The sequence below is a fragment of the Antedon mediterranea genome, chromosome 9 (genome assembly GCF_964355755.1).
Source record: "Antedon mediterranea chromosome 9, ecAntMedi1.1, whole genome shotgun sequence".
NCBI lineage: Eukaryota > Metazoa > Echinodermata > Crinoidea > Comatulida > Antedonidae > Antedon > Antedon mediterranea.
The window spans coordinates 3453237-3472875 of record NC_092678.1 but is presented as its reverse complement, the minus strand read 5'-3'; the positions used below and the strand labels follow the sequence as shown (position 1 = coordinate 3472875).

The 19639-nt window shown below is 28.8% G+C and overlaps 2 protein-coding genes across 9 annotated transcripts; one reads left to right on the top strand and one right to left on the bottom strand.

The window, feature by feature from the left end:
- Positions 1-15: 15 nt before the first annotated feature.
- Positions 16-3192, top strand: LOC140059560 (large ribosomal subunit protein mL42-like). Its single transcript, XM_072105509.1, has 6 exons — positions 16-91; positions 686-734; positions 1340-1421; positions 2056-2094; positions 2203-2327; positions 2428-3192. The coding sequence occupies exons 1-6, from the start codon at positions 28-30 to the stop codon at positions 2486-2488; spliced, it is 420 nt and encodes a 139-aa protein (XP_071961610.1). The 5' UTR covers positions 16-27; the 3' UTR covers positions 2489-3192.
- On the bottom strand, positions 3189-19349 carry LOC140059559 (uncharacterized). 8 transcript variants are annotated; one of them, XM_072105500.1, is made up of 22 exons: positions 19209-19349; positions 18587-18614; positions 17650-17670; positions 17364-17384; positions 16570-16593; positions 15730-15753; positions 14890-14913; positions 14216-14236; positions 12269-12286; positions 10796-10816; positions 10376-10393; positions 10143-10169; positions 9402-9419; positions 9014-9031; positions 8625-8642; positions 8150-8173; positions 7637-7663; positions 6598-6612; positions 5950-5973; positions 5325-5348; positions 4515-4550; positions 3189-3660 (listed from the first exon to the last, which is right to left on the bottom strand). In XM_072105500.1, the coding sequence occupies exons 1-22, from the start codon at positions 19293-19295 to the stop codon at positions 3491-3493; spliced, it is 708 nt and encodes a 235-aa protein (XP_071961601.1). In that variant the 5' UTR covers positions 19296-19349; the 3' UTR covers positions 3189-3490. The 8 variants fall into 8 exon arrangements, with proteins under 8 accessions (XP_071961601.1, XP_071961603.1, XP_071961607.1 ...); XM_072105501.1 differs by having other exon boundaries at positions 3491-3660; positions 10796-10813; XM_072105502.1 differs by lacking the exon at positions 9402-9419.
- Positions 19350-19639: the final 290 nt, after the last annotated feature.

Below are 19639 nucleotides of genomic sequence, written 5' to 3'. Positions count from 1 at the left end.
TTATATAGAGGGCGACATAAAAACAACATGGCTGCGTCCATGAGATACACATTTCAGCACTTTTCTCGATTAAAGTTGATATTTCTGAAAAGTAAGTTCACATTGAATTAAAATTTCTATCAGAGGCGTTATATCAAAAGTGGTTTAGGTTTATTTAATAATTTAGGTATGGGCTGACCAAGTTAGCCTAGCTAGACCTACTACTAGCTAGCTAACCCTACTAGCTAGCTAGCTAGGCCTAGCCTACTAGACCAAGATAGGCCTAGCAAGGCTGACTTGCCTACCTTCTAGTAGTAGCCAAGGTAGGCCTCGCCGTCTGCTTGGCTGACAAGTGCCACGGTGGAGCCTAGTAGTCGATCTAGGCTAGCTAAGCCTTGCCTAACTACTACCAATCCAGCCCTCCTAACATATGTGATAATCTAGGGCCTAACTAGTCCTAGAGAGGCCAATCAGGATGTTTCAGCCCATTATTAATATTAGTTGAAATTTCTTCTCTTCTTTTTTTAAATAATTCTTATTTTTTTTAGAATTATTATTATAAAATTATTTAATGACATTTTTTTAATCATGACATACAATCAATTTTGTCATACTTATATGAAGTGAAGCATGCATACATTACCAACTTGTATCAAATCTTCCTTTATAAATAAAACTGCTTGTTTTTAATTTTTAATTTGTTTAGATTTAAATGAAATGTCACGACGCATATTTTCCTCTGGAACCATACACAGGTGAGTAATTTGATTAAACAAATATATATATTATGTTAACTCTGCCTTTTTTAGGAGACATTGGTTTTAAAAGGTCCGATGCTGTTTATTTTTTTGCTTGCCTTCAAATCAATCAATCAAATTGAATTTAATTATATAATTTTGTGAAATGTTATCCTGCACCTCAAGGATATTTTAAATAGTATAGTAAATAGTTTATACACTTTTTTTTAGGTTCAAAAGATTTTTTTTTCTGTAGCAAAACAATTCTTTACTTTCATTCAAGACTTTACAGTATCACTATCTACTTTACTACAGTCAACTCTTTCAATACCAGACACCTTTGGGCCGACCTAATATGTCTAGTTTTTTTAGAAAATCTGGTATTCGGAATGTTTTTTACTGGCAAAAATGAATTGCACCTCAAGAAAAGTCTGGTTTTTGGTTTTCAGAGAGTTTGGTATTGGGAAAGTCAACTGTATTACAATTCCCTCATCTTCAACCTGAAGAACTATTTTTATTTGTGTATACCATATTTTGTCTACAAAAGTACTTATACATGTTCCCAGTGTCATGATGACCTCCTCCATTCTGTTAAAAAAACATCTTTGTTTTCTTCTTTTTAGTAAGCAATGGACAGAAACATCAGATGGTTCAATGTTTGTTTGTTACCATCCTGCAAACGATTTTCCGTATGAACACACAAAGGTAACCTTTTAGAATGTAAAATCTCATACTATCATAAGAGGCTTTCACACCTGTTCCGGCACGGTTCCAGTCCGGCGCCGGAAAATCCAATTGAACGTCAATGTTTCGTTTTCACGCGGCTACGCGCATATCGATTGGCAACAAAACATTGATGTTCGATTCGCGGGACTGGAACCGTGCCGGAACAGGTGTGAAAGCCCTTTAGCTATGAGCTTCTAGTGTTGAAAGTTCAACTACTAACAGTTTGATAATCAATTGCAGGCCTTGTCTTTTGAATATTATAACTGTGCTACAAATTGCACTCCTCAATACATTAGGGGTGCTGTAGGTGTGCTGTTTGTATTTTGGTGTGTGGAAGTTTACCAAATTTAAGCGTGTTGTAAATCGCACTCCCCAAGGGCAGTTTAGAAGTGTGTTAGGTGAGTGATCGCACTCGCTCGCCTTAAAAGAAAAGGCTTGCAATTGTAGTTATATTCAAATACAGTACATCAATCACTATAGATTAACTTATCAACTCTTTCTTACTCAATTCTTTTTTTACTATTTGTTAAACCACATAGATAACCAGATACATTTTTGTATCTTTTTGATGGCAATATCAAAAGCAATATTTGTTTTGTTTTTTATCTTTTAGCCGATAACGCGACAAGACCCAGTTAATCCAGACATGCATGTAAGTTATATCAAGATTTTGCTATTCCTTTTTTTTTTTTTGATGGGCATTTTGTTTTGCTTTGGCTTCATTATCAAAATGATATTTCTGTTTTTATTATTTGTACAGCACAGCACTGAGAGTATACTAAAAAGTAAACTTCAATTTGACCATTATGAAATGGAGAAAAGAGGACCTAGCATTTCCGATTTAAGCCAGACTTATTATACGACAAAGCATAGATGGTATCCAGTGTAAGTACAAACATTGTTTAATGTACGTGTTTATTTAAAATTCACTGATCTGCATTTCCTCAAATTCAACCACAAATTCAACCACAAATTTCATTTTCAGTGGAATTCGAAGAAGGAATTTGAAGAATCCGAACCCACCCAGAGACCGAGATTATTTATGATTTGTTTGGAATGATCAGCTAAAATGGAGTACTCAGTGCCCAAATATGGTAGTGATATGACATCATCATGTCAATATATGGCACATCACATTTTTTTGACACATAAAGTTTGATAGTGTAGACAGAGCTTTAGTCTCCTGATATTGTTCACCAAGAAAGTGATTTTGAACCAGTCGTCATATTCACCAGTGTCAAGGAAATATTTCCTTTAAGGCCTATTTCACAATAGATAGGATGTTTTTTTTTTATTTTATGCTGTTGTTTTTCTTGATTGATGAATACTGCCACTGGTGTTAAGCCGATTTTCCACTAGCCATATTTGTTTGCAGGAAACGAAAGTGTGAATATGCATGCGTATAATATGATGCTTTCAATTTGCGCCAACAAATTCGCCTAGTGGAAAATTGTCTTTACAGTCTTATCATCGTCATTACCTACATCATCAGGATGTCATTATATTACTACACTCTTCCTCTGGCCAGGGTCCTCTGGCCAGGGTCTTCTGCCCAGGGTCTTCTGCCCAGGGTATTTTGCCTAGGGTCTTCTGCCCAGGGTCTTCTGCCCAGGGTCCTCTGCCCAGGGTCTTCTTCCCCACCCTCAAACATGCACATTTTTTTGCCTGCTCTTTAAATACACAATTTGTAAGTCGTTCTATTGTACACATAATTTAGAAAAACAATATACACAAAGTATTAATGCCTGCATAAAGTTTATTAAAAGATAAGATAGTACATATTTAAAAATGTTGTTTTTATTCTTATTGTTATTTTCACAAGTTTCCATGAATATCACTCTTTCTGTGTATAATGAATACACTTTGTAAAAATAAACTCAATTTAAAACATGTAAGTTGTTAAATATTATCTTAAGGATGAAAGAATATCGAATGTGGCCAGAATAAATGTAGGCCTATATATTAAAGGTCCCATCACCATTCACCAATGATTAAACATATATCAATCAAATACACTTTATTCTTGTATCTTTGCTATTAATGCCCTTTTAGTTTTTCTTGAGGGCTTTGGTCATGGCTCGCTTCTTAGCCAACTCTTTCAGCAAGTTCTTTGAAGCCAACGCCTTTTTGGCCGCCATCATCTTCTTAGCCGCCATCATCTTCTTAGCCGCCAACATACGAGCAACCTTCTTTGTCTTCTTGTTGCCTATTACATTGCCTATTAATATCAAGTATAAGTATACAAATAAATAACGTAACCTCTTACAATAATGTGACAATATTACACTTTCCACCCAATCTAAATCAATCGATGTCCTAATAAACTTAATTGTTTATTAAAGATGTTTAAAATTATAATTTTGTAATATTCAAAATAAATCGAAGGATTATTTTTAATTTGAAATGAAAATATAAGTTACCGACAATTTTATTTTTCACGATGTTTTTTTGTCATATTTGACACAAATTACAAGCAACATTTTTTTAATTGATGAGCTGTTAACGCTTACATATAACTGGACGCAACTCAATGAGGTAGGCAAAACACAATATGAGTTGACGAATCACAAGCAACAGTTCAGTTTGTGATTGGTCAATATTAATTTATTATGACGCACATGGCAACTAACATTTAATCTCGGCCAAGTATGTTCATTGAACTGTTTCTGTTTGTATATTTTGATAATATATATAACATTTTACCCAAGTAATAAAAACAATTTAAGGTAAAATTTAACTTGCAAAAATTGAAACCTGTTGTTGGTGGAGGTGGGCATACAAATCAACAATTCAAAATTATTATTACAGAACTGAACCGGAATTATGAAAAAAGATCGACGTTTCGGAACCATCATGGAACCATTCTCAAAAACAAATGAGTAAATAAAATACAGAATATAAATTGGAAGTTGGATTTACTTGGGTTTTTAAGTTATAATATTATTCAAACCTAAATATACAATCGCGAAAATATATTGAAAATTACAGTTATTTTTGGTAAAATACAATTTATATTTCAGAAGTTCATAAGTGGCTCGGGAAAAGAAAAACAGTTAAAAAAATCAAACTTGCCGTGACTATCCGCGTCGTCGCCAGTGGAAACGTTGCCTGTAAACAAACGTTTATATTTTTTAAGTGACAGAAGACACGTCCGAGGGAATAATAATTTAAAATCAAAATTGATAATCTTTTAATTAAAGAAAAACAACATTTAAATTTTCTTAGAATCACAATTGACACCCAATTTAACTTGAAACAGCAATTAACTAAAAATCAAGAAATATTGGAGCAATGAGAAAAATATAGTTTAACAACAAATATTCTTTTTTCATTATAATACCATGGTTCTTTCCGTATTTGTCGTATTGTAACTTGTTATGGGGAACTGTTACAAATAAACATTTCCAATGGCCATGGACTACTACGGTAACTACAAAGTTGGACCATCTTTTTAAATTACAGAAAAAAGCGCTTCGTATTTGTTTTAAATCAACTTATCGAGCCCATACCAAACCAATCTTTTCTAAATTTAAACATTAAATATATTTGATATCAATAGTTTTCAATCTGTTTTCTTTGTTAAAATACGAAAATAATAAACTCTCAAAATCATTACTACTTTATGAAACATTAGTCAACTACATTATTTAAACTGCATCTACAAATTAGTATACAAAAACTATGTGGAAATGAAATAAAATTGATTTTTAATTGAATAATTATGGTAAATATTAGTATTGACAAACTAATAATATTTTATTCTTGTTTACCTTATCAGTTAAAGAGCAATTTTACAACATGATAACAAATAGTATTTATAAGAAGAAAAAACCCCAAAACCGTCTAAAACTATATACTGTAATAAAAAAAACATAAACCTACCATCATCCCTCTCCTCCATATCACCTATAATAAAAAACAAATAACATGGTTATATTATGATAATGTCAATTCAACACAATTATTAACATTATTATTTGACTGTATCATTATCAGATAAATCATATATGTCAACTTCCTGAAAAAGAAACACCCACTTCTCTTTTTTATTGGTAATAATAATTTAAAAAGTGTATATTTTAGAAGTAAAAGTATAGTACCATACCACCAGCAAAAAATAAATTACAAGAAAACATGACTATTATATAGTATCTATACGGCGCAGCTTGTAATTTGATTTTGTTGATTTTGTTAAAGCTTTTAACACACACAATTATTTTAGGCCTAATTATAAACATGATAGATATCAATAAAGTTTAAAACAGTTTAATGGAACTGTTTATAAGCCTACTGGATGTGGAGTGGATGCAGGGCGTACAAATTGCTAAATATTCGTACTTACGATTTACTTTGATTAATAATGAATTATCACTAACTACAATAAAACTTACCTATATGTATATAATATATTCATCAATGAGAATTTAAATAAACGTGAGATGAACTCACACAAGACAAAAAAAACTACAATAAACATTTTATAGTATTAATAAAGTTTTTAACTTACCCATGCCAGAACCATCTCGAACATCTAAAAAGTTAAAAAAAATAAAGCATTATACTCAATAACTACTGCACTTTGATATTAATTAATTCTTACATGATTTGCTTGATATATTCTAAAAGAAATGTCATTTCTTTTTTTTTTAATTTTGGAAGTTGAGCTCGATAGGCATGTAGTTTTTCTCGCCTTCCTTTATGTTCATATTTCATTCTGTCATATTGATGTTTTTATACTTGGTAATTCTTTCTTATGGATAAATAAAAGTCACATGCAAACAATATCCATCCCTTAAAGCTTGGTTCCCACTAGAACGTAATGCAAGGACGTAAACGCAACGCAAGCGTTTTAACCAATGACAAGCGAAGTTATAGACAGTTAGCAATGACAAGCGAATAAGCCATCGCTTGTGATTGGTCAATTCACTTGCATTGCGTTACGTCCTTGCGTTGCGTCGCTAGTGGGTACCACGCTTAATTACTTGCGGCGCGCTTACGTCTTTGCATTGCGACCAAGCGTGAAATAAGCCTACAGTAAGCAGAATCAGTGCATAAACAGTGCCAAATACCATTTTGTTTGTTATTTCAATCGTATAACTCATTCAAAACAAAAACTGTTCATGAAGCTGGGGATAAATTCTGTTTTAAAACTTACCTTCATCAACAAAAACTGTAAAAAAAAAAATAGTGTGTGAAAGAATTATAATTAAAATAACATGCTATTAATAATACATCAATTTCAGGTATATTTAATTTTTTTATGAGAACAATAAAAAATTATTATTACTATACTGAACTAGTAATTATGTCAAATATAATGATACTATTACAAAAATATTTTATTTATATTATATTACATTAGCAATGAGGTATGAGGTATTGGTTCAATGTTCTAAAGTTCAATAAGATTTATTCAATAGGTAATGGTAATAATACAACATATTACAAGATAATTTTGTATCCACACATTTCTGTGTTTCAAGTTCAAGCATAATTGTGTTATATTTTAAATGTATTAATTATAAATTTACTGTTAGTACTGTTAGTAACAGGACTAAGCCGGAATAATGAAAAGAAGAACAGCAACTGCTGCTTTCGTAAACAACAGTTTAATAATTATTATTATGCGTCGTGCAGTTTAAGTTTCTCGTATATAAAAAGATATATAACATGATATGATAATACATACATTGCAGGTACAATTTATTTTATATTTTATTGATTTGATTTTTAATAAATTATTATTACAGTACTAAACCTGTATTATTTATTATAGTAAAACTTAATACTGTAATGGTATTACGAAAATATATTGAATTACACTTACATTAGCAATCTTGTAATTGTTAAGTGATTATAACAGTATATATTATATGACGCATGCGCATCTTGTAATTGGATTTATTAATAATAAGGTTTCTTTAAAATCTGTTTTAAGTTTGTATATAGTTAAAGTAATAAATCTGTGATTTTTCTAATAACTTGTTTACAATATAATCAAATTTATTTTATTTTAATTTATTCAGCCTGTATTATTAATTATATTCAAACATAATGATGCTTTCCCCACAACATTTAAAAAATCACATTTATAAGTAATTTATTATATTTTTTTATCAGTTGATAAAATATGTTTCAGAAAATAAGTTAGGAAGCGGTTCATGAACAGAAGAACAGTAAAAACGTCAACTTACCATCGCCGCTGCCTTCGTAAACAAAACCTGTAAACAAAAGTGTAATAATTATCATTATTATACGCCTCATACAGTTTAAGTTTTCTCGTATATAAAGAAAATTCAAAATGAATTATTATCATTTTACCATAATGCCTTATGCAGTTTAAGTTTTCTCGTATATAAAAAAAATTCAAAATGAATTATTATCATTTTACTGATTATGAATTATGATAAATATTACATGAGTATTGACAAACTAATGATATTTCATTATTGTTTACATTATCAGTTGACAGAACAATTATACAACATGAAAATAATAGTATATATTTATCGTGAATGATTAATCTGTTACTTTTTTTTAATTTTCTGAAGTTTAAATAAGTTCCGTTAATGTTTGACTAGGACAGTAAAAAATACTGGAGTAAAATATGTTTTACTTCAATGGTTTAACAGATTTTTAATCGATAGATGTATTACATAATAACATGGAAGAAAAATAGTTTATATTTATAAACGCGGTGAACCTACCTCCATCATTCCTCTTGTTCGGAACTGTAAAAAGAAAATATTAATATTATGATAATATAGTATTATTATAACTTTGTTTAAAAACCTTTTTTTTTTTAATACAACAATAATAGTTATTAATTATTATGTCATTTTTCGATAAAACTTGAGCTTGCGCGTAAGTGAATTCATCAATCATAAGATTTTTGTCTTCCATGGTTTAACAGGTTTTTATTCGATAGACCCAAAACAATTATCAAAGGGCCCATAAGAAAGGGAACCGTTAGTAAAAAGTAATCGGTAACAATTACTAAGTTATAATTTGACAATATGGATCACTCGCCCAGGTTGTTAATAATTTAATTATATCTCATTAGGCCGAATTCCATAAATTAATTATTCTATGAAAATAATATAAACCCTATTTTGTTTTAAATCATTGTACGTTATTTTAGAAGCATTGTAAAATGTCACTTTTGTTGTGTTAAAAACTTACCGCCAGGAGGCTGTTCCGCTGTGGAAAAAATCATAAAACAACTTATTTCAAATTATTCCATATCTAAAATGTTATGATATTTTTCACAAGTTCATTTGTGTAGAAAATTCAGGGGATTTCATAGGTTACAGTGGCACAAGCCAAAACAAGTATCAAAAGGCCCCGTAAGAAAGGGAACCGTTAGTAACAAATAATCGGTAACAATTGCTAAGTTATAATTTGACAATAGGGATCAATCGCCCATGCAGGTTGTTAATAATTTAATTATATCTCATTAGGCCGAATTCCATAAATTAATTATTCTATGAAAATAATGTAAACCCCATTTTCATTGTACGTTCATTTTAGAACCATGGTAAAATGTCACTTTTGTTGTGTTAAAAACTTACGGACAGGAGGCTGTTCCGCTGTGAAAAAAATCATAAAACAACTTATTTCAAATTATTCCTTATCAAAAATGTTATGATATTTTTCACAAGTTTATTTGTGTAGAAAATTCAGGAGATTTCATAGGTTACAGTGGCAGAAGCCAAAACAATTATCAAAAGGCCCCGTAAGAAAGGGAACCGTTAGTAAAAAATAATCGGTAACAATTGCTAAGTTATAATTTGACAATATGGATCAATCGCCTATGCAAGTTGTTAATAATTTAATTATATCTCATTAGGCCGAATTTCATAAATTAATTATTCTATGAAAATAAAATAAACCCCATTTTCATTTTACGTTATTTTAGAACCATGATAAAATGTCACTTTTGTTGTGTTAAAAACTTACGGACAGGAGGCTGTTCCGCTGTGGAAAAAAATCATAAAACAACTTATTTCAAATTATTCCTTATCAAAAATGTTATGATATTTTTCACAAGTTTATTTGTGTAGAAAATTCAGGAGATTTCATAGGTTACAGTGGCAGAAGCCAAAACAATTATCAAAAGGCCTCGTAAGAAATGGAACCGTTAGTAAAAAATAATCGGTAACAATTGCTAAGTTATAATTTGACAATATGGATCAATCTCCCATACAGGTTAATAATTTAATTATAATCTCATTAGTCCGAATTCCATAAATTAATTATTATGAAAATAATATAAACCCCATTTTATTTTAAATCATTGTACGCTTTTATCTATAATAGGCATATGAGATAGTTACATATCACTTTGAATATTTTTTTATTTCAATGAATAGGCCCCTCAATAATAATAATAATAATAATAGGATACTCAACATTTCATTTCGTTTCAAACTTTTTTTATCTATAATAGGCATACGAGATAGTAACAATAACATTTCATATTGCTTACACTACAGTATTACTGTGAAAGTAATATAAAAAACATTTATTACAAATTAACTTTTAACACTTTCAATTAATTTTCTATTTCAATGAATAGGCCCCTCAATAATAATAGGATACTCGAAATTACTTTTTAAACTTTTTTATCTATACTAAGAGATAGTTACATTTCATTTCATATTGCTTACACTACAGTATTAAAATGCGTGAAATACTTACACAACCATGACGAAAAGTACGAGTCAACTGTGAAAGTAATATAAACAAAATCGATTACAAATTAACTTTTATCACTTTCAATTCATTTTCTATTTCAATGAATATGCCCCTCAATAATAATAGGATACTCGACATTACGTCTTAAACTTTGTTATCTATAATAGGCATAAGAGATAGTTAGCCTACATTTCGTATTGCTTACTCTACAGTATGGAAATGTGTGAAATACTTACACAACCACACCAAGCCCACTGTGAAAAGAATATAAACAACATTTATTACAAATTAACTTTTATCACTTTCAATTCATTTACTATTTCAATGAATAGGCCCCTTAATAATAACAGGATACTCGACATTACTTTTTAAACTTATCTATACTACTAGGCATACGAGATAGTTACATTTCATTTGTATTGCTTACATTACAGTATGGACATGCGTGAAATACTTACCGGAACTGTGCCGAAATAGGTATGAAAGACCCTTAAAACATGACTTAAAATACTAAGAACAGGATGACGACCATGTGAAAGTTAAATTATATATATTTAGTTCAAAATTTAGTTAAAAATGTTAGGCCTACAAAAATTTTACATTCAAACAAAGTTTTAATGTTCATATAAAGCCACAATAAAATAGACTATACTTACAGGTCTTCTTGTCCTCGGCTACTGTATGTAAAAAATATATATTAATGACTCTTTTTTATTACGTAAAAATATAATGTACCGTCAATTTCAGCTTTCAAAAACGTGAAGACAATGTATATAAATGTTTTTTAACAGTGAAACTGGTAATTAAAATTATTAATTAAATAAAAATAAAATTAGCAGTAGGCTTTATGCCGCTCTAATGAAAGATTATATACGCATGTCCAAGACAAATCAGTTTTGCTAGCTTTTCAAAATCATATTGATGCTTTTCAAGTATCTGGATTTACTTTCACTGTAAACAATATGCAACCTGAATTATTGAAGGTAAATCATTATCAAAACGATAATAAAAATTTTAAAACAAAGGGGAATTTTCTAACGAACCAAAAATAGTATTACATATATTAATAAATTTAATATTTTTTAAATAAATAGCAAAATGCATTCACATGGCGCCGGTTTGATAAGTAATAGAAACTCATTTGTTGTAATTATTCGCGAAAGTGCCACAAAAATGTTTTCACGACTGCCTCAAAGTATTTTTTGTAAAATCATAAACCAATTTTATCAGATTTTGATTTCATAGATATAATAATACAAAACATTTAGGCCTACAATATAATAAAAAAATGGATCCATTTTCAAGAACAAATGATGGAATAGTACAAAGTCAGAAATTACATTTTTTAAATTTATTTTATTAATTACTTTTGTTTTCCTTTTTTATGTTTTTATTTAACATGAGGGGTTCAACTGGCTCATTTGCGTTAAGCTTGCCCCAAGTCGTATTATTAACGATCTAATGATATTTCATTATTGTTTACTCATCAGTTGACAGATCAATATACAACATGAAAACAATTGTATCTATTTATTATGACGCATGACTAATCTGTAATTTGATTGGACGATTATTTGATTTTCTGATTATTATAAATTATTGTGTAATTTTTCGGTAAAACTTTAAAGCTTTAGCATGCGTGTAAGTGAATTCACCAATCACAATCACAGTTCGAAGATTCATCCATAATTGTTAGGCCCCTCGATAATAATAATAATAATAATAATAATAATAATAATAATAATAATAATAATAATAATAATAATAATACGCTATGAGTATTATGTGTCATATTCATTTTCAATGAAATGATCTATTAAAATATGCTGGTCAAATAAACAATACGAAACGAAGAAACATCAATGGGTGACAGGAATTAATCAATTAAATAATATAAGAGGAGCCTAGCTGTTCAGTTGGTATAGTTAATTAACTTTTATCACTTTCAATTCATTTTTTATTTCAATGAATAGGCCCCAGAATAATAATAATAATAATAATAATAATAGGATACCCAACATTTCATTGCGTTTCAAACTTCTTTTTTTTATCTATAATAGGCATAAGCGATAGTAACATATCATTTCGTATTGCTTAAACTACAGTATGGAAATGCGTGGAATACTTACACGAGTACGACTGCTCACCTGTGAAAGTAATATAAACAACATTTATTACAAATTAACTTTTATGACTTTCAATAATTTTTTATTTCAATGAATAGGTCCCTTAATAATATTAATAATATTAATAGGCTACACGACATTTTAAAACTTTTTAAAAATCTATAATAGGCATAAGAGATAGTTACATTTCATTTCATGTTGCTTACACTACAGTATGGACATACTGAAATACTTACCTGTGAAAGTAATATAAAAAACATTTATTACAAATTAACTTTTAACACTTTCAATTCATTTTCTTATTTCAATGAATGTGCCCCTCAATAATAATAATAATAATAATAACACTAATACTAATAATAATAATAATAATAATAATAATAATAGGATACATTTCATTTTTTGCCTACATTACGTTCATCCACGGCCCTGAAATTTCTTATTTTAATTAACTTTATCACATGGTGGTTTAACAGTTGCTATTTTATAAATGGGAATTTTCTAACGAACAAACAAACAGTAGTTATTTTTTAAATAAATAGTAAAATCTACATTCACACGCCGGCGGTTTCATAAGTAATGGAAAATTATATACTTAATCGAACGTTGTTAATTATTGGCGACAGTGGCACAAAAATTTTTTTTTTAAATACAATGGCTGACTTCGCGACTGCCTCAAAGCATTTTCTGTAAAATCATAAACCAATTTTATCAGATTATTATATTAATGACTTTTATTACGTAAAAATATAATGTAAATTTCAGCTTTTAAAACGTGAAGATAATGTATATATATAAATTAACAGTGATTAATCAAACAAAAATAAAATTAGCAATATATGCTGCCTATAACGAAAGATTGTATACGCATGTCTCAAACTAATCAGTTTTGCTATCTTTTAAAAATCTATTGATGCTTTTCAAGTATATGGATTTATTGTCACTGTAAACAATATGCAAACTCATCTTGTCCATAAGTTCACGTTGCGTTTACCATGGAGAAAAAACAAATAGTTTTTCTCAATGGTTTAACAAATTTTGATTCGATAGATGTATTACATAACATAATAACATAGAGAGAAAATGATAATAAGTAATGGTCGTATTGAACAACATAACACGATTATAATGTAATGGATGCACGTCACTGAAAAGTCAATTGAATATTACAACAAACATAGCCGTCTGCGTGCTACAATTATGTGTGCAACAGTAGTCTTTATTTAAATAATTAATAAAAATTAACTCCATGTACAGTTTTACTGTTACTTTACTGATTTGCCTCAAAACGATCGTTATTCTAATTTAGATCTAGGTCCTTTAAACCGGAGTTCAATTAGACCGATCCCTGGTTAGCGACGAATGCGTATCCCCTTACTTCGATTTGGTTTATATATATATCGCTATATAAATCCATGATATTATTATTATTAAACAAATTGAAAGATGCTGATAAATTTATTAGAGGTCTCTCAATAAACATTGAAATACATACTAAGTACATTGAGAACACTGGAGGTCGTGGGTTTGCGTCCAACCGAAGAACAACTTGTTCTCAATGTATTTACAAATTAACTCCCTGACGCATAGTTACTCCACAGTAGTTTAACACAATTAAGTACATACAACTAATCTTAGTAAGTTATTGACAGTTTAAACATCTTTGAAAGAACCTAAATAAATAATTTTATTATCAGTATATCCTAATATGCATAAAAATGGTACACTAACATTTTTTTTGTTTTTTTGCTTAAGCTACGTTATGACATATGTGACGGAAAATATGTGAAAGTAATCATAGTTTCTTCCATTTCCGTGGGTGAATGTATCGTTAACCCGATCATTTTACAAAGAATGTGTCTGGCAGTTATTTGACATAAACTTTGCTAAATGTCGCTGTTGTGGTTGTATAGATAGACCTAATTTAGATACAATAAAAATCTGACTTACCGGGAATATCGGACAACGATCCTGTGAAAATAATCATAAACAATTCAAATTAACTTATATCATTACGTTTTATAATTATTGTATAATCGTTATATATGGCCCATCTTTTAATTCGATTGAACAGTATTGGATTTTTTATTTAAAAGGTATAAGCATAGAAAAAATGTTGTTTTGTCGATAACACAATTAAATATTAATTACCGCATAATACCAGAAAATATTGAAAAGTTTAAATTTAAAAACGTTATCCAACAATATCCCAAAATTTTGGAATGAGTTTGATGATAAAGAAATAACTCTATGGATATGGTATACGAAGTAAGTTATTATTAACAATATATTTTTTTAATGTTTATGCCTAATTTATTTATCATGAAATTGTTTGTGATTGTTATACCATACGCCATCTAGGAAGAACGTTTACCTTTAATAAAATTCATCATTCCACAATATTTATAATTTTCATCTATTCAACAATACGGTAGCATCACTTGCAGGTTAATTATTATAATTAATTATCACTATGAAATTTGAGTTAATAAACTTATTTTTTGTCATCTTTGGAAATAATATAAAACACGTTTTTATTTTAAAGTAACTTTATTATTGTGCATTCTTTTACCCTACTTCATATAGATTTAAATAAACATTGTGGAAATGTGTTAAAGACTTACCAAGATCGAAGTCGTCATCGCTCCCTGTGAAAATAATCATAATCAAATTTAATTTTAAATTTCATAATCAAAACATGTTATCATAATTTGTGTCATAAGTCCTGGGGGTTTCACGGCTTGTGGCGTGGAAATTCGAACATTTGTCAAGGGCCGTCTAAAAAAACTTCCAGTAAAAATAATCAGTATAATACAGTAGATCCAATGCTAAGATAGAATTTGACAATACAATAACAGATCACTTGCCCATGCAAGTAGATAATATCATAAGTTCTTTGATAATATTATTTATTCTTTTATTCACTATAAAAGTGTGTTAACAAACGACACCAAACAATCAATGTTTAGCCTATATTTAACACCATAAAAAGCACGTTTTATTTTAAATTAGCCTTATCATCCTTTAAATGTCACTATCCAACAATATCCCAAAATTTTGGAATGAGTTTGATGATAAAGAAATAACTCTATGGATATGGTATACGAAGTAAGTTATTATTAACAATATATTTTTTTAATGTTTATGCCTAATTTATTTATCATGAAATTGTTTGTGATTGTTATACCATACGCCATCTAGGAAGAACGTTTACCTTTAATAAAATTCATCATTCCACAATATTTATAATTTTCATCTATTCAACAATACGGTAGCATCACTTGCAGGTTAATTATTATAATTAATTATCACTATGAAATTTGAGTTAATAAACTTATTTTTTGTCATCTTTGGAAATAATATAAAACACGTTTTTATTTTAAAGTAACTTTATTATTGTGCATTCTTTTACCCTACTTCATATAGATTTAAATAAACATTGTGGAAATGTGTTAAAGACTTACCAAGATCGAAGTCTTCATTGCTCCCTGTGAAAATAATCATAATCAAATTTAATTTTAAATTTCATAATCAAAACATGTTATCATAATTTGTGTCATAAGTCCTGGGGGTTTCACGGCTTGTGGCGTGGAAATTCGAACATTTGTCAAGGGCCGTCTAAAAAAACTTCCAGTAAAAATAATCAGTATAATACAGTAGATCCAATGCTAAGATAGAATTTGACAATACAATAACAGATCACTTGCCCATGCAAGTAGATAATATCATAAGTTCTTTGATAATATTATTTATTCTTTTATTCACTATAAAAGTGTGTTAACAAACGACACCAAACAATCAATGTTTAGCCTATATTTAACACCATAAAAAGCACGTTTTATTTTAAATTAGCCTTATCATCCTTTAAATGTCACTATCCAACAATATCCCAAAATTTTGGAATGAGTTTGATGATAAAGAAATAACTCTATGGATATGGTATACGAAGTAAGTTATTATTAACAATATATTTTTTTAATGTTTATGCCTAATTTATTTATCATGAAATTGTTTGTGATTGTTATACCATACGCCATCTAGGAAGAACGTTTACCTTTAATAAAATTCATCATTCCACAATATTTATAATTTTCATCTATTCAACAATACGGTAGCATCACTTGCAGGTTAATTATTATAATTAATTATCACTATGAAATTTGAGTTAATAAACTTATTTTTTGTCATCTTTGGAAATAATATAAAACACGTTTTTATTTTAAAGTAACTTTATTATTGTGCATTCTTTTACCCTACTTCATATAGATTTAAATAAACATTGTGGAAATGTGTTAAAGACTTACCAAGATCGAAGTCGTCATCGCTCCCTGTGAAAATAATCATAATCAAATTTAATTTTAAATTTCATAATCAAAACATGTTATCATAATTTGTGTCATAAGTCCTGGGGGTTTCACGGCTTGTGGCGTGGAAATTCGAACATTTGTCAAGGGCCGTCTAAAAAAACTTCCAGTAAAAATAATCAGTATAATACAGTAGATCCAATGCTAAGATAGAATTTGACAATACAATAACAGATCACTTGCCCATGCAAGTAGATAATATCATAAGTTCTTTGATAATATTATTTATTCTTTTATTCACTATAAAAGTGTGTTAACAAACGACACCAAACAATCAATGTTTAGCCTATATTTAACACCATAAAAAGCACGTTTTATTTTAAATTAGCCTTATCATCCTTTAAATGTCACATACATTTTTTTTTTTTAAATTATAAACTTCAAAAATACTAAACAACTAGGCCTAGGTTGGAAACATTCTTAAAAGAATCAAAATAAAAATAATCACAAATAACTTTACTTTCAAGCTAAAATTAATTTCGTCATGAATTATAGATGACCTTTGTGATAAATAAAATTTCACAGACATTTAAATTTTAAAAATCCACGCAAACGCAACATGCACGTACGTTAAAATACGAGCGCAAAAAGTTGATGTATACCATTCTATTACATACTGAAAAACAACTTTTAGTTGAGTTAAGTGTCCATGAATAAATAAAGCTTATTATTGTTTATTATTCTGATTTTTGCGGATTGTATAAGAACAATAAATAAAAAGAAGATATACTTACAAACATCTTTTTTCTCGGCTACTTTAAGTTTTAAAAAAAATAATCAAATCATTAAGTATCAGAATAATTTATAGTTCAGCATTCAAGAAACGTGAAGAAAATTCATTGTTTAGTTTAGCGAAATTAATAATTATTATTATAACAAATTAAAAAATATTAACAATTAATAATATAACAAGATTGTATATGTCTTTAACTAATTCAGTTTTATGCTGCTTTTGAAAATCATTATTGGTGCATTCTTCAATGCAAACTGAATTGAAGGTAACTATTTTTGTATACTTACATTCTTTCTTTCTCTGAGAAACTATAAAAAAAACAATAACAATATTTATTTGAATGTATTTTACATCAGCTGCTTTTACTTGATTTTCAAGAGCTTTTCCAACATTTGTAAGTCTTTGATTGACACCGAAGTGTTTAAAGTAATGTAAAATAATGTTTCCGAACTTTCGAAAGCATAGCAACATTAAAAGAAAACTTGAGTTATGACAAAATGTTAGCAAAAATGTTTCGTTGTTACGCCGAATAACATCATCACTGCAATGAAATACGGTCTTACATTTTTATACAGGTAAGTATTTTGTGATCTAGACAATTCTCTATTATTACTAATTAATATCTTTGTACTATATGTGTATTTTAATCCCTACTCTTATGGATTCTTATCTTTAGATGTCGCGAAGTTTCCTCGACGTTAGAGGCGTCACAGTTCTCAGAATTTAATAGATAGACATCATTGGATTTAAGATCAAAGAAAATGGGGTCTTTATTACTGAGAAAAAAATTGTCAATTCCTTTTTTAATAATATGTAAATGTTTAGATTTTTACTATAGTTGTTACATAATTTAGTGATTTTATTTCTAGTGGCCTCCAAAATATTTCCAAGAAGGTAGCTTATTAAAATAATATTTTTCATCATTATTTGTTGTATTTGTATTGGAATCTTTTATAAACCTTTTATTTAAAAATGTTTTATCAATTAATTTCATCGTAGAAATTGTTAAGTTGTTTGTTTTACAGTCAACAGGGCATTGGTAAATCTTGATTTATGTCATGAGACAGAACCTAATGCCTCAAAATGAGACAAGTATACATTTTCTTTCTAAATACAGATGTTACATTTTTACCATTAGAGAGTCTTGTGATTTATTTAAATATTAATAGGTTGTTTAATGAACATTAATTTTAAGATAATGGTGCCATTTTGGTTAAAACTTACTTTCTAGTAATTTCTTTCCACGTTTACTCTGAAAACAAAAAATATAAGCATAAATAGTTTGCTTTATTTTATAAAATCTTTTTGTAAATACAGTATACCCTCCCGAAAGAAAAGCAGTCACAAATTTGGGTTTTCTTTGAGTGGCATGACAGTTTACACCTGTATATAGAATGCCTCATTATACCTTCCTAGTTTGTAATGTTTCTTTGCGTGAGAGTTCCTCCATCGGTTACACTCGGTGTATATTAAACACAAAACACAAATTCTACAGAGTGCACTCGATGAACCAAACTATTATAGTACGGAATATAATCGAAGCTTCCCGTTAGTTTTTTCAAAATCCGGAAATCACGTATTTTACTTTGTATGTTTAGTATCAATATTACTTTGATGATTTAATACAATACACTAGAAATGCGAGTATGTTATTGATGTAGTCATATCAATAAAGCGCTTTTAACAATCAGCAGGTAGCTAGCGAGAAAAGGATATTTGTTTAGATGATAGAGTAACATTATCAATGTTTAGATTTACATCACGATGTAATGCATAATACAAACAAACAAATAAAAAAGACAGAAAAGATATTCCCACTAACGGTAAAAATAGAAGGATAACTCACCTTTAACTTGTTAGCAAGATTTGGTCTTGCTTCGATGAGTGTGGCAATCACTGCCACAGCCAAGATAACGACTGCGACTCGGTTCATCTTTACTTTTTATTGTTTCACTAAGCGTCTGCTTATTGATATCAAGAAGTAAAAATATGCTAAAGCGTTGAAACTTCTTACGCACGTATATTATATATGTTTCTTGTCAGGTGATTCTATTATTGAATAGGTATGTTTATTGAGTTATTAATGTCTACGTTACAAACTAAACTTGCCTGTTTACCCATGTATAAAATGTAATAATCTGCTGCATCATTGTTATCTACAAGTAGTGATTTCAATAACAATATTTTTAGTTTAAATTATCCGGAAGATTTCTTTCAGAATTTCAAACAAAAGAATAACTTATATTACCAACAGTTATGTGAACGTTTCCCATAGTA